The following is a 13,919-nucleotide window of genomic DNA, read 5'->3' as shown; positions in this document are numbered from 1 at the left end:
GATATTCAAATTCGATCACGAGACCAAACGGCAGAGTCATCAGTGGAAGTGTCCAGCAAAACCAAGACCAAAGAAAGCAAGGATGCCGAAGTCGAAGGTCAAGGTGATGCTAATCGTGTTTTTTGACATCACGGGCATCGTCCACTTTGAGTGTCAACCACAGGTTCAAACACTGAATCAATACGTGTCCAAGGAGATCCTCCGGCGCCTCATGAGATCAGACCGGGACAAGAGGAGGGATCTGTGGGAGAACAACGCCTGGGTGCTCCACCAAGACAACACCCCTGATCACGGTGCCCTGAGAATCCAACAGTTTCTGGCAGAGGGGAACGTGCCAACTCTGGAGGAACCCTCGTATTTACCAGACTTGGCCCCTTGTGATTTTTTTCCTCTTCCCCAAGCTCAAGGGGGCGATCAAGGGGACCCGATTTCCTGATGTGGAGGCCACCAAAAAGGCCGTGACGACGGAGCTCTTGAGGATTCCAGAAGAAGCCTTCTGGGGGTGCATTGAAGCATGGAAGAAGAGGATGGACAAGTGTGTGAGACTGGAGGGAAACTATTTTGGAGGGCACAAGCTGTGATTTCAATATATTATTTGTAAGAAAAATTCTGTGAAGTCAGTCCCGTTACTTTTTAGAAGGACCTATATATATATATATATATATATATATATATATATATATATATAAATATATATATATATATATATATATATATATATATATATATATCTTCTTCTTCTTCTTTCGGCTGCTCCCGTTCGGGTTCGCCACAGCGGATCATCCGTATGATCCGCATAGTGATTTGGCACATGTTTTATGCCGGATGCCCTTCCTGACACAACCCTGGTCGCCTCTTACGACACAGGGATATGGTACACCTATTTTAACCGGGGTATACACCGGCCCAGTACACTGGTACTCATTTTGTCGACCTCGGAAGGATGACAGGCTGAATCAACCCCCTGGTGTATTAATTCAGTGGCCCAACGGGGCTTGAACTTAGGACCTTTTGGATCCCAAGCTGCTGCCCTAACCACTGCGCCAACACTAGGCTTTATAATATATTGTTGCGAATTCGCACCCGCCGGCGTGCGAGCGGCCACGTAACTCGAATCGCGGCAAGTCACCCACCGGACGGACAATTCTGTCGTGACCCTCTCGGACTAATGCCGGGAGCTAGTCAGGGGAGGGGCCTTTCGGCCTCACCACGATCGTGCCAATCGGCCCCCCATGTGGGATAGGGTTGTTCGCCAAATTCGACCTACCTAAGTACCCACGCGGAGGGTAGACCGGGCGATCGCACCTCGCCGCAGGTCCACTCCGGACACGGGCCACTTAGGCGACCCGTTCCATACTATCGGGATAACCGAGCGGTGTTATCGTCGGCCTCGACGGTTCCGATTAATTATCGGGCGTATTAAGCCCACTACCAACCCTTTACGTGAAGCAAGATGGAGATTCAATTAAAGAAAAGACGAAGCGAAACGGGAAAAACAGTTCAACATAATTCACATTTATTCCGTGGCATACGGAAAGCGCACATATACAATTACAACAATTATGCACCAAAAGCAGATGTTACAAAAGAAACACAACAATGCAGATCTCCTACCGACTACGCGAGCACACGGCAACACTTACACAGTTTTACTTTACAGACGGCGCCGAACGGCAACACTTACACAGTTTTACTTTACAGACGGCGCCGACAACACATTTACTCAAAAGCAAAAGAAAAGGGCCACCCTCAAAGACAAGGGGGCAGACGGGGCCTGTGGGCCGCGAGACCGGGTGGATCCTACCCGTGTCTTGTGATGAGCTGCAAATGTGGCGGCCCCCGACTCCGCGCTCCTTCGCGGGTTTCGTTGGCACTGCTTGGAGTGGGGTGGGAACGGGGCCCCCTTTTCGCACTATCTCAGCGCGGGGGGAAAAAGGAGGGAATTGTTGATGCTCTGGGGAAAGAGGATAGCTGGCTTGCTTGGGTCCCGCGACGAGCGACTCCACTGCGACCTCGTTGCCGACCGCCGTCTTCCTTGCCTTGGACCCGAGCTATTCGACCTCCTCCCCAATTCTCCTCAGCCGACTGCAGCAAACCACCTCGACCGCGCTCCAGGCTTCAGGCTTCCCCTCTCTGCAGCTCCCCGACAGACTCCGAACCCCGACAGACTGCCACTCTCCAGACCAGACTTGACTGCCTCGATCTTTTCTCCAACTCACTGCCTCCAACTCCCTCCGACCCAAACTGACTAAATTCGCCCCGCGCTCGGCGCTTTATAGTCCGACAGGAGAACCCATATGCAAATTTCTGGATCAGAACGAGCTCGGGGGTGGAGCCACGCTCGCCCATTGGACAGAGAAAAAGGGGCGTGAGTCTCCCCTGATCCTCGAATTTGCATATATCGATTCTACTCCGACGCGCCTGGAGGCGGGGCCAAACCGCCCCGCGCTTGCTGATTGGACGGATCAGAAATGGGCGTGTATCATTCCTGATCCGAATTCTCCTCGGAAAGGCCGCACCCTGCACCCGCGGCTCGGTGCGCGTCCCGCACGAGGCCAGGACAGCCTGACGCTCGGTGCCCACAAGCAGTGCGGAAATGGCCGCAGAAGGAGAGGCGAAGGTGGTGGAGGGTTTAAAGTGCTGGTCCATGGCCATGGCGACGTTTGGAATGGCGGTGATGCAATCTTTGCGGGAGCGAGTTGTGAAGGTAAAGGTCGTGGCTGTTGGCGTTGTTGTTGTTGTGAAGCGGCGTTGCGGTTGGTGGTCGTTGTGTGATGGCGGTTGAGACGTGATTGGTTCAAAATAAAGATAGAACAGAAAAACGGCTATCTTAAAGGGTCGCAGCCCAAATGAATCGCATGTATTCCCTCTAAACAACGGGTTTGGGGCTAACTACACATGTACTTACAGAGATATCTCACCTACGGGACCTGAATGGTGGTTTGCGAATTTCCTCAACCGCAACTATATATATATATATATATATATATATATATATATATATATATATATATATATATATATATATATATATATATATATATATATATATATATATATATATATATATATATATATATATAGATATCCAAGAGAGTACAATACTTTCCTTAGATCGACATTTTCAATTCGACCTATCACCAACAGGGGTGCAAAAAAATCTGCTATTGGTGGGAACTTTGTCTGCACAGGTACCTTTCCTTTGCGAAGCTTTTTCGACATTGTCATGAAAGTTGCCAACTTTAATTGTTTAATCGAGTCATGAAATCCAACGTAAGTGGACAACAACTGGGTGTTGACAAAATCCATGAATGCCTTCTCTCCTATTCTTCCTGCATTCAGTTATCTTCACATTCTTGAGATGCCAGAACACCTGACCTGATGTTGATCAAACCAGCTGTCTATTTTGAAGGGATAGACCACAGCATCAACACAATCTTTCACGGTAGATTTGCGTCTTTCTCGAATGTTTCCTCCGAGGTCTTTATGCTTACTGCCCTTTCCATGTAGACCAGCCATGATTTCGCATTGTCAAGTTACCATCGCTCTATCACTTTGGGTGAGAAGCCATCGATAAAAGGCTGTTCGATTCAGACAGAACTTTGTGACAGTGCCGGTGCATTTGGTGTGTCCATTGCAAGTCGACGCCGACTCAGGTTGAAGCCGACTCTATGTGATGCCGAAGCAGGTTTACCATTGCCTTCCCAGCAGTTGTCAGGAGTTGGAGTCTAAAATTTGGCCATGGCACCTCAGTACTCAGAAACAATGGATCACAATAGGATGGAAGGACCAATTCATCAAAAAATGGAAGGAATTTCAAAAGCAATGCTTACTTGGATCGGTGTTTCTGCTATACTCAATTGGTCATGTCCTCTCTTATGATTCCATGTGACAAAGTGTTCAACTTTTTTCATATGATGCACGACACAGGCAGCACATTTTCTGATCTCTTGGCTCCAGTTAATGATGAGCTGTCAGAGTACCACAGTGATCTTCATCGTGCTTTCATCAGAGGTTCACTCAACTCAGCGAAGCAAGACATTGCACCTTCTTCCACCAACTTCTTCTCAAGACACGTTTCTTGCCACTTTGGACGTTAGCTTTGTTTGTGAAGCTCGAGTAACAACGCCAATGATACCCAAACTGAGTTGGAAACGATTCCTCGTCAGTCCACAAAAGACGGTGCTCAATAGCTACATGGTAATCTTCACGTATTTCGACCTCAAGCCAAGCTTTCCCACTCTCCTTCGTTTGTGCCAATCTTGAGTCACTGTCAGAGCACACTTTGGAACCATCTTCCAATGATGGATAGTGAATTAAACACTGGATGATTGAAATATTCGGTGCTATTAGTTATTTTTGCTACTCTGGAGAAAGCACTACTGCACTACGCCCAAGATTACAGCTTGCTGATTGGGTTTCCTGAGAGCCTTCGTCACACAAGCAAAGAACTGTGGGAAATTGATTACGAAATTGGTGAGGCAAAAGTGCACTTTTCAAAGTCATTTTTACAACAAACTGCAGGTTTTTGAACAAACAAGCAGATTCGGATTTATGAGATCAAAAGCGATAAGAAAACTTCATGTGTGTGTAGTTCAAAGATGGGTGTCACAAGATGAAACGACAGAGACCTTCAACGAGTCGCCTATTCCTTATATTCCAAAACTCCTTACCTTTTTCCTGGTGGTAGGAAATTTAACAACAAACGCAATTATATGAAAATATCCTGCCCCGTAACGAAACACACACACACACACACACACACACACACACACACACACACACACACACACACACACACACACACACACACACACACACACACACACACACACACACACACACTTCACTCTTGTATAGATAGATAAAAGATTAATATTAAACTGATCTTGGCCTCTAGTAAGAACTCTCCCGCACTCTCTGGTGACAATCCATCACATCTGCATTGACTGTGGAACACGCATAGATATGAGAGAGTAGATTTATTTATCCCTGTAGTCTTATGTGTCACCATCTGTCTATCTTGTATCTATGTGAAATTGATGTTTCTGTATCAGGTACTTACCATCTGTTTTATCTCCTGCAGGTGCACAAACAATGACGACTCAACCAGGTGGTACAGGTTCGTGAAAAAAAAACATTTAATATGAACTTGAGGGAGTAATTAATCTAACGGAATTAAATCAATAACTTTAAATGCATGTCATGGTAACACTCCAATTATCTTCGTAGTTGAGAAGTCACAAGAAGAGGTAACGCAAGAAATTCACTCATTGGTAAATGAACTAAAACAACTACCTCAGTGAGTATCACTTCATTCCTCATATTTTCTCTAAATCATCTTTCATCATTCCCAATCTCACATAAAGTTATGTCATTACCTCCACCACCAAAAGTGGGCAGAGGTTGTGTTTTCACCACTGTCTGTTTGCCTGTGAACAGGATATCTCAAAAAAGTTGTGGACAGATTTGGACAAAACTTTGTGGACATGCCGGGGGTGCTGCAAGGAAGAATCGATTTGATTTTTGTCAAGATCCGGATCTGGATCCGACAATTTACGTGATTCTTCATTATTGAGTGATGGGGCGAACAACGATATCCAACACGATATATCAAAAAGTTATTGACGGATTCGGACGAAACTTGAGAGACAGGTCGAGTGTTTGACAAGGAAGAATTGATTCGACTTTAGTGAAGATCTGGATCCATAACCTATCTATCACTGGGATACAAAATGTAAACTGTTCAGCCTGGCAGAGGAATGTGTTCTACCAAGTGCCATTCTCATCTTCACATAGTATTGTAATAGATCCAGCGGTGGGGGCTTCGCACCCTACTCTTGACAGCCAAATGTTGAAGATTCGGCGTCACTTAACAGCACCGCCATCTCATGGGTTATAATGCCGGCTGGTTCGGCACAGGTCTCGGGTTACGCGCCTCAGATCACGATACCAAAGTACACCTGTGCCTTGCCAGTTGGGAAAATAGACCCCGGTTACAGACTGGGTTTGTCAGAGTCCGAGCGGAGTCTGCCAGTCCGTAACCATTTTGATTTTATATACAAATCGAGCGTTTGTTCCTCACCGCGGCACGAATAAACTCAAGGTGGCAACTTTCATATTAATCAGCCAGGTTTATTGGGGACACATCGAGGAACACGACACAAGCAAAACATTCATGACAATGATATAATTAATCCATAACCTGCTCTTAACTAGGGAACTACGGATACGGGTTTCGAAGGGAGCCCTAGCGAAATATACCTTAGAAAACATGCAGACAACATGCAGATAAGACACAGAGTACTTGGTAGTGCCTCATGGATGAGAGGAAAAGTGTCGAAGGAACGAATGTGGCTCGTGACAAGCCGATGTCAACAGATTTGAGTGCCCAAGCTCACGCATGCAGCGTGGTAAGATGGCGGCGATGGCCTTCTTTTGTCGCCCCACTCATGCACCAGCCTCGGCGCGTTCAGCCCCCGTAAGGTGGACGGCACAATAGCGAAAGATCTATGGTGTGTTCCAGCCGGTTTCTCACAAGGTCCAGTATACAAATCCAGGCCTGGCCTGTTCACCAGACGAGGCCAAATCTGGGTATTGGGCTCCACAGGCGGATCGATGGGATCACAAGACGTGTCGAGCTGTTCATGGAGTCAGGACAGTCAGAGGCTCCGTGACTGGACTCAGGTGAACCTGTGGAAGTCCTGCAGGCTGGATCCATCGCCGAGAAGGAACAGCCGGCCAAACCACTCTTTACAAAGCCGATTGCCGACTGACACAGCAGCCAGTTCCTCTTGCCTTTCGGGGCGGGCCTCTCTCACGAAATCCGATTGCAAACAGACCTCATGCAGTTCCTCTTGCCTTTCGGGGCGAGCCTTTCTCAGGAAGCAGATCCCCGACCGACCAAACCAGTTCCTCTCGAAGCAGATCACAGACAGACACTGGGCAGTTCCTCTTGAAGCAGATCACAGACCCGACACTCAGGCAGTTACTCCCTTACAGCAGATCGCAGACTCAACACTCAGGCAGTTCCTCTTCTTGCCCTTTTGGGGCTCGCTCTTTGGACACTCCCCCGGGGACACGTGATTGGTCCATCGTTCGAGTTTTCAGCCACTTTCCGCCAATGTGTTGCTGACACGTCTCGTTGACTAACTCCGTCAGATCGCTGGGCGGTGCTAGTTCGAAGGGGGTAAGGAAAAAGAAGCAAGGCGCCTCTCGGTACACCACCACTGCACGAACACTGGGCAGCTACTCCACCTCCCGACACACCTGTAATGTCCGATTACCAAACAACCTGTCTAAACATGCATTTAAGGGGGGATCTGGGCTAATCCTATATTTAACTAGAACGGACACTCGGTAGAGCGCATACCTTCGCCGCCGCAACTTTTTTCCGGGCACATTTGAAAAACGTCATTTTAAAACGTCCATGACCTCACAACCGTCAGTCCAATTGACGACAAATTTGGTGTGTTACCTCCTTGAAGGCAGTCCAACAAAATGGAATGATAAACACTGAAAAATTAAAAGTTGAAAAATAACGTCATCTTTTGACGTCATTTTGACGCACTTCCGGGGACGTCACGTCCAATCGGGGACTACTATTCTGAAAGCTCGTAGTTCACTGAACGTTTTAACGTTGGTTTCATGTCAATAGCTCTATTAGATCTGAAGCTATGCCTACAAGTATATTTTGACCTTGAGTGTGACCTTGACCTTGACTACAGAGTTAATTGGCAAAACCTGTACATCAATAAACAGATATTTTGGTACTGATCCTAATGCCTGGATTTGGGAGACTTTATAAATTTGCTTTATAAATTATATAGATATTTGAATGTAAAATATCAGGACATTTTACCCACAATTGAAAAACGTCATGTTCAAACGTCAATGACGTCATAACGGTCAGTCCGATCGAAGTCAAATTTGGTGTGTGACGTCCTTAAGGTAAGTCCTACAAAACGGTATGACAAAACTGATGAGATCGAAAATTGAAAATTTACGTCATCTTGTGACGTCATTAAGATGCACTTCCGATGACGTTACGTCAAATCCGACACTACATATCCGAAAGGTATCTCGTCATGGAACAATATGGCGGTAGTTGCATGTCGATAGCTGTATAATGAAAGAAGTTATGCTCAAAAGAGTGTTTTTGACCTTTTCATGAACTTGACCTTGACCTTTGAGTCGATCGCTCCCAAAATCTAATCAAATCGTCCTTGGCTACTCACGAATCATCCCACCAAATTTCATGCAATTCAGTTTAATACTTTCTGAGTTATGCGAATAACAAACAAACACACATATTCACAAATAAATAAATACACAGCGACCAAAACAACCTTTTGCAGAATGCGAAGGTAATAACCCACGAAGGGCCCATTTCCACAACACTACCGCAACCTTTCTCCGGAGGCTCTCCCGAGCTTCCATTTGGGGCAGCCCATGGTAATGGCCCTGTCTAACACACAGCACAGATCTCCCATTTACTCCAACCCACAATATGGGAAGCACTCAACTCCAAAAACAAAAGTGTCACAGTAAGATTGGCATGTCCCTGTCCTTGTGTGTCAGATCACGAATCTAACAAAGAAATTCACACTCTATGCACACTACTTAACATTCTAATTGTGGATTTGAACAAGAGGGCATTCAATTTTACTTTTAACACCAACATTTGCATAGGAGAAAAACATTCAAAGGTTCAAAGTTCTTTAACGTGTTCGCTCCTTCATGCCCCCTCCCGGCAGTATTGTCCATTCACCCATGAGGGTTTCCTCACTTCGTGGCCCTATTGGCCTCTCACCAGGTGAGTTCAGTCGGCCCGATGGCCTTATCTCACAGAGTTCTTCGGCCCACTGAGCCCACAAAATGGCATGAATGTCTGGCCACAACGGCCCACAAAAGCACTTTGGCCTCAATGGCCCACAAAATGCTTCGGCCAATATGGCCCACAAAATGACGTCGGCCCATATGGCCTACTCACGAGCAGCAGCAGGCAACAAGCCCTGCATTGGACAGCAGGTGGCACAGTGATATCGATGGTAAACAAATGCAGTTTGGAGGTGTTCTTGAGGACACAAGTGGGTGTGATGACCTCAGACCAGGTGAGATGGAGTGTACCTTTAACCTTCCTTGCCTGACTTGCTTTGGTATGGTCTTCTTAATAAGTTTTTTTTTTTTTTTTTTTACAGACAGGATGGTGTGTTTCTTAATCAAATGTTATCCTCATGGGTGTGTGCTGATGACACGCTGGTGGCCTCTCTGACACTTGGAGAGGGTGACCTAACCTGGCCCTTGTTAACAAATTTTCCCATCAACATTACTCATACCAGGTGTCACGCATGAATGGTGCGGAGGAGAGTCCATCTAACCTAACCATTTACTTTTAGCTCTAAACAATTAAACAAACCCTGCTATGGCTACAATGATCCTAATGACCAATTTTTCCCAACCTGGCACACTGTTCCATTCTTTTAAACCTGGGCAAGGCCCTTATTTGTCTTTTTCCATTTGGTGGTGCCAGGCATAACTCGCTGGCTGGGGAGTGTGACTACTACTAGGCCTCTTTGCCTGCTACACCTCCCGACACACATGTAATGTCCGATTACCAAACAACCTGGCTAAACATGCATTTTAGGGGGGATCTGGGCTAATCCTCTATTTAATAACCCACTATGGTGCCATTTCCGCAACAGTATCTCTCCTCCTTAGATGTTTAACGTCATTCCTTGATCTCCCTCTACACATCACCTTCCTTTACAGTCTATTCTACAAAACACTTTCTCTTCCACTCTCTCTCCTCTTCCCATTCAATCTCTTCATTTTATCCTTAAGGTTTTGTGTCACAAAGTTTCCTCTTTCATATCTTGTTTACATGATCCTAAAGTATTCGTCCTGTCCTGTTGTGCACCCTGCAGGTTAAATGATTCAGCATTGCCAATTCTTGACCAACTGGATAGTGTTTATTTGCTCAATGTCCAGCTTGATGAACTGCTGAAGATATCAGAGGATCTGACAGATGCTGGTGGGATTGGTGAGTGGAAACAACAACGTTGTTAATTAAATTATACCCTCTAAAATTACGCTGGTGTGTGTGTGTGTGTGTGCGTGTGCGTGTGTGTGTCTGTGCACGCGTGCGCGTCGTTGGTTATCTCCTTATGAGGGTTTTAGAAGATGGAACGGAGAGTCCTCACAGGTCTCAAAGTATCCACCTACGTGTGTGCGTCTGTCCAACTCAGAAGTTTGTTTTTCACGTGCTTGGTGGAACAAAGTGGAAAAATTAACAAATAGCTGTGTTACATAAATGAGTTCCCTTGCTTTTTGGTGAAAGCATACCATTCTCTCAACCGGGACGCACAAGCAGCTGCGGTATTGCTAGGTTTTATGATTGTATGATTTGAAAAGTATTTAAGTTGGCAAAGTGAACTCTCTTGGTATTGATATTGTTGCGGTATTCGCGCCCGCCGGCGTGCGAACGGCCACGTAACTCGAATCGCGGCACGTCGCCCACCGGACGGACAATCCAGTCGTGACCCTCTCGGACTAACGCCGGGAACCAGTCACGGGTGGACCTTTCGGTCTCACCGCGATCGAGCCAATCAGCCCCCGCGTGGGATAGGGTTGCTCGCCAAATTCGACCTACCTAAGTACCCACGCGGAGGGGAGACCGGGCGATCGCACCTCGCCGCAGGTCGACTTCGGACACGGGCCACTTAAGCGACCCGTTCCGTACTATCAGAATAACCGAGCGGTGTTATCGTCGACCTCGACGGTTCGATTAATTATCGGGCGTATTCAGCCCACTACCAACCCTTTACGTGAAGCAAGATGAGGGTTCAATGGGGGAAAAGACGAAGCGAAGCGGGAGAACAGTTCAACAATAAAGCACATTTATTCGCGACGAACGGAAAGCACACAAATACAATTCCACCAAATGCACACAAAAAAAAGAAAACACAATTCCATTTACACAAAAAGCAAACATAAAAGTGAAAATACAGTGCAGAGCTAATACCGACTACCGAGCACACGGCAACACTTATACAATTCTACTTCACAGACGGCGCCGACAACACATACCCAAAACCAAGGAAAAGAACATCCCCAAGAATGAGGCAGGCCTGAGGCCGAGACCGGGTCGGGCCTACCCGTCTGGTGATGAGACGCGGAGCGGCGATGGCCCCGCAACCCGCGGGCCTCGTGGACAGTGCCTGGCAGGGGGTGGGAACGGGGCCCCCTTGGTCGCACTATCTCAGCGCGGGGGGAAACAGGAGGGGGTTGCTGATGCTCGGGGTATAGAGGATCTTTATTATCCCTGGTGTGCGTCTCCACCTCGGCCAGGTCGCGCTGCCGGCCTCCCTCGGGCGTGCAGCTCCTGGCACCGACGCGAGCACCCCCTCGTCCGGCTCTCTTCAGCTTCTCCAGCCACTGCAGGCTTCGGGCTCCAGACTTCCACACTCGTCCCCTCCGTTCCGACTCCTTCTCATTCTCGTTCTCTTTTCGTTCTCGTTCTCCTTCGTTCCGACTCCTTCTCGTTCTCGTTTGCGACTCTCCTCTGACTGACGAACACCGTCCTTTTATCCCCCCGTAACTTCGCCTTTGACCTTTCACCTCGCTCCCCATTGGCCCGAGAAAAAGTGGGCGTGAAGGCTTTTTGATCCACAAATTTGCATATATCGATCGTTCTGGAGGCGGGGCCAAATCGCCCCTCGCTCACCGATTGGACGGCAAAAAGTGGGCGTGTGTCGTTTTTGATCCGTTTTTGAAGCAGAAAATCCGTGGTTTTGTACACGCTGTTCAACGTGCGCCCTACACGAGTCCAGCATCGGTGCCCATGAGTGGCACGAGATGACGGTGATGCGATGGTGGCGAGTTGTGACGGTAAAGGTCGTGGCGGTTGTGGTGAAGCGGCGTTGTGGTTGGTGGTTGATGTTGTGGTTGTGATCATGGCGGTTGGTCCAAAATAAAGATAGTAAAAGAAAAATGGCTATCCTGAAGAGTCGCAGCTCGCATAAATGACATGTATTCCCACTAGACAACGGGTTTGGGCCTAACTACACATGCACTTACCGAGATACCTCACCTAAGGGACCTGAATGGTGGTTTGCGAATCTGGTAACCACAACACTACCCCCTTCCCTTTTTACAGACTCGTCCCGAGTCGTCAAATTTTCGTGTGCCGTCATGTGTAGTTTTCCCCTAGTACACTTTACCTACGGATCCCTGAGTGCGACATTCATGGTATTCGTGTCCCCAAAATAAATAACCTGAGGGCTGCGTAACTACCTAAACAAACTCACTCACACGGACGACTTAAATAAAATTGCCGGCGCTAGACAGACATGCCGGGGGGCGCACTCATATTTACAGTACATCTTAACCTTAACTTACAAATTTTACACTAAACCATGGCCCAGGATCATTGAACTCTGCAAAAGAAAAGCAGTTAGCAGGGAGCCAGGCTGCCCACATGCAGTCTCTGGCTCAAACAATGCAGGTGACAGGGAACGTGGCTGGCTGCTCACACGCAGTCCAAGGCCTTCCCTTTTTAACTGAACGCAGTGAACCACAACGGTGCATGGGCTGCACAAACGCAGTCTCCGTGCCAGCTCAAGTGGCACACGCAATGAGCACAACGAATGGATGGATGAACACAAACACGGTGCACGGGCCGCCACTGCAGGCCCGTGTTGTAGCTGCCAACAGGGCAGTTCTTGCAGCTTGCAAACTGTTGCTTTCAGATCCTGGCGCACATGGAAACGAACAGGGGGGGGGGGCAAAGCAAAAATTGAACGGGGGGTTGGTGAACAGGGGCAGTGGGCATGGCATGGCAAAGGCAGCAGGCAAACACAGCCCGCAGAAGAAAGCCGCTGCAGGCAAACACAGCCGGCAGACGAACTGGCCGGCACAGGCCTTGAAGAAAAACAGCCAGCCGGCAGATGAAGTGAGCCGGCACAGGCCTTGCAGCAACACAGCCAGCAGATGAAGTGGCCGGCACAGGCCTTGAAGCAAAACACGGCCAGCCGATGAAGTTGGCCAGCCTTTGCCGTTCAATGGAGGTTGGTGGAGGGAGTGCGGTGGTGCTGGCCACTTGGAAGGCGGGCTTGGACCTACCTACCTGTCTCCCTCCCACCTATCGCCTTTGCCTGTCACTGTCCATACCCACTCCCTTAATTTGTCAAACCCCAATTTAGCCCCAACTTATTTTTTTGTTGTTTTCATTTTTGCTCCCCCACTATAAATCGTCCCCTAACCCCCTTTATCGTCCTTGTTCGGCTAACCTATCCTGTCACCTAGCCTACTCCCAACCCCTACGTTCCCTTCCCGGAGGGGAATAAGGGAGAGCTAACGTCCTGTGTCGAGGCCCAACGAAGCCTCAGAATGGCCTCCTCAGAGTTCGGCGATCTATAACCAAAGTGGGTCCAGCGGCCCACAACGACAGCGAGGGGATGGATGGTGCGGAGGGGTACATCTCCTAATCTACCCTAACCATTTAACTGTTAAACTACCCCGGGGCTTTCAACAAGCGCCTCTCGCTTAAATTATTGGTTCTAACAACCCAGATTCCCGTCGCCTGTGTTGGTGTCCTCACAATTTCGGGCCTCGCCCCCCAATTTTCTCTCCGTGCCCTCACACGGTCTCCTGGCTGGGACACATGGCTCCCTTTGGCAGGCACGACCCTCTGCCGATTCTCCCGCTATGGCACCCCCGGGCACTACACTGCCTCCGAGCCTACCAGCTCCCTAACACCGGGGAGTGCCCCCATGGCACCTCCCCTGAAACGCACACGTGGCAGGCCGGCCTCCCGGGCCCCTTTCCGAGGGTCACCCGTGCCCACAACACTGCCCACGCGGCTAATGGCGCCCCGGGCCCCCGCACCAAGCAGGCGCACCCGTGCCCACTACTCTATC

At 48.4% G+C, this 13,919-nt stretch overlaps 2 protein-coding genes across 3 annotated transcripts in view; both read left to right on the top strand.

The window, feature by feature from the left end:
• Positions 1-13,919, top strand: part of LOC147027062 (uncharacterized) — a 514,850-nt gene that overhangs the window by 346,839 nt on the left and 154,092 nt on the right. The window lies entirely within an intron of this gene.
• LOC147027063 (uncharacterized) overlaps positions 1-13,919 on the top strand; it is a 209,948-nt gene that overhangs the window by 65,232 nt on the left and 130,797 nt on the right. The window contains exons 2-4 of the mRNA XM_085883227.1: positions 5,087-5,122; positions 5,233-5,302; positions 9,927-10,042. Coding sequence (XP_085739353.1) covers positions 5,098-5,122; positions 5,233-5,302; positions 9,927-10,042 — 211 coding nt within the window. The 5' untranslated portion in view covers positions 5,087-5,097. The remainder of the gene's footprint in view (positions 1-5,086; positions 5,123-5,232; positions 5,303-9,926; positions 10,043-13,919) is intronic.

The sequence above is a fragment of the Eptatretus burgeri genome, chromosome 5 (assembly GCF_056783735.1).
Source record: "Eptatretus burgeri isolate ZD-2024b chromosome 5, Ebu_testis_v1, whole genome shotgun sequence".
Lineage (NCBI taxonomy): Eukaryota > Metazoa > Chordata > Myxini > Myxiniformes > Myxinidae > Eptatretus > Eptatretus burgeri.
The sequence above is the reverse complement of the archived record's forward strand: the minus strand, read 5'-3'. Positions and strand labels throughout refer to the sequence as shown.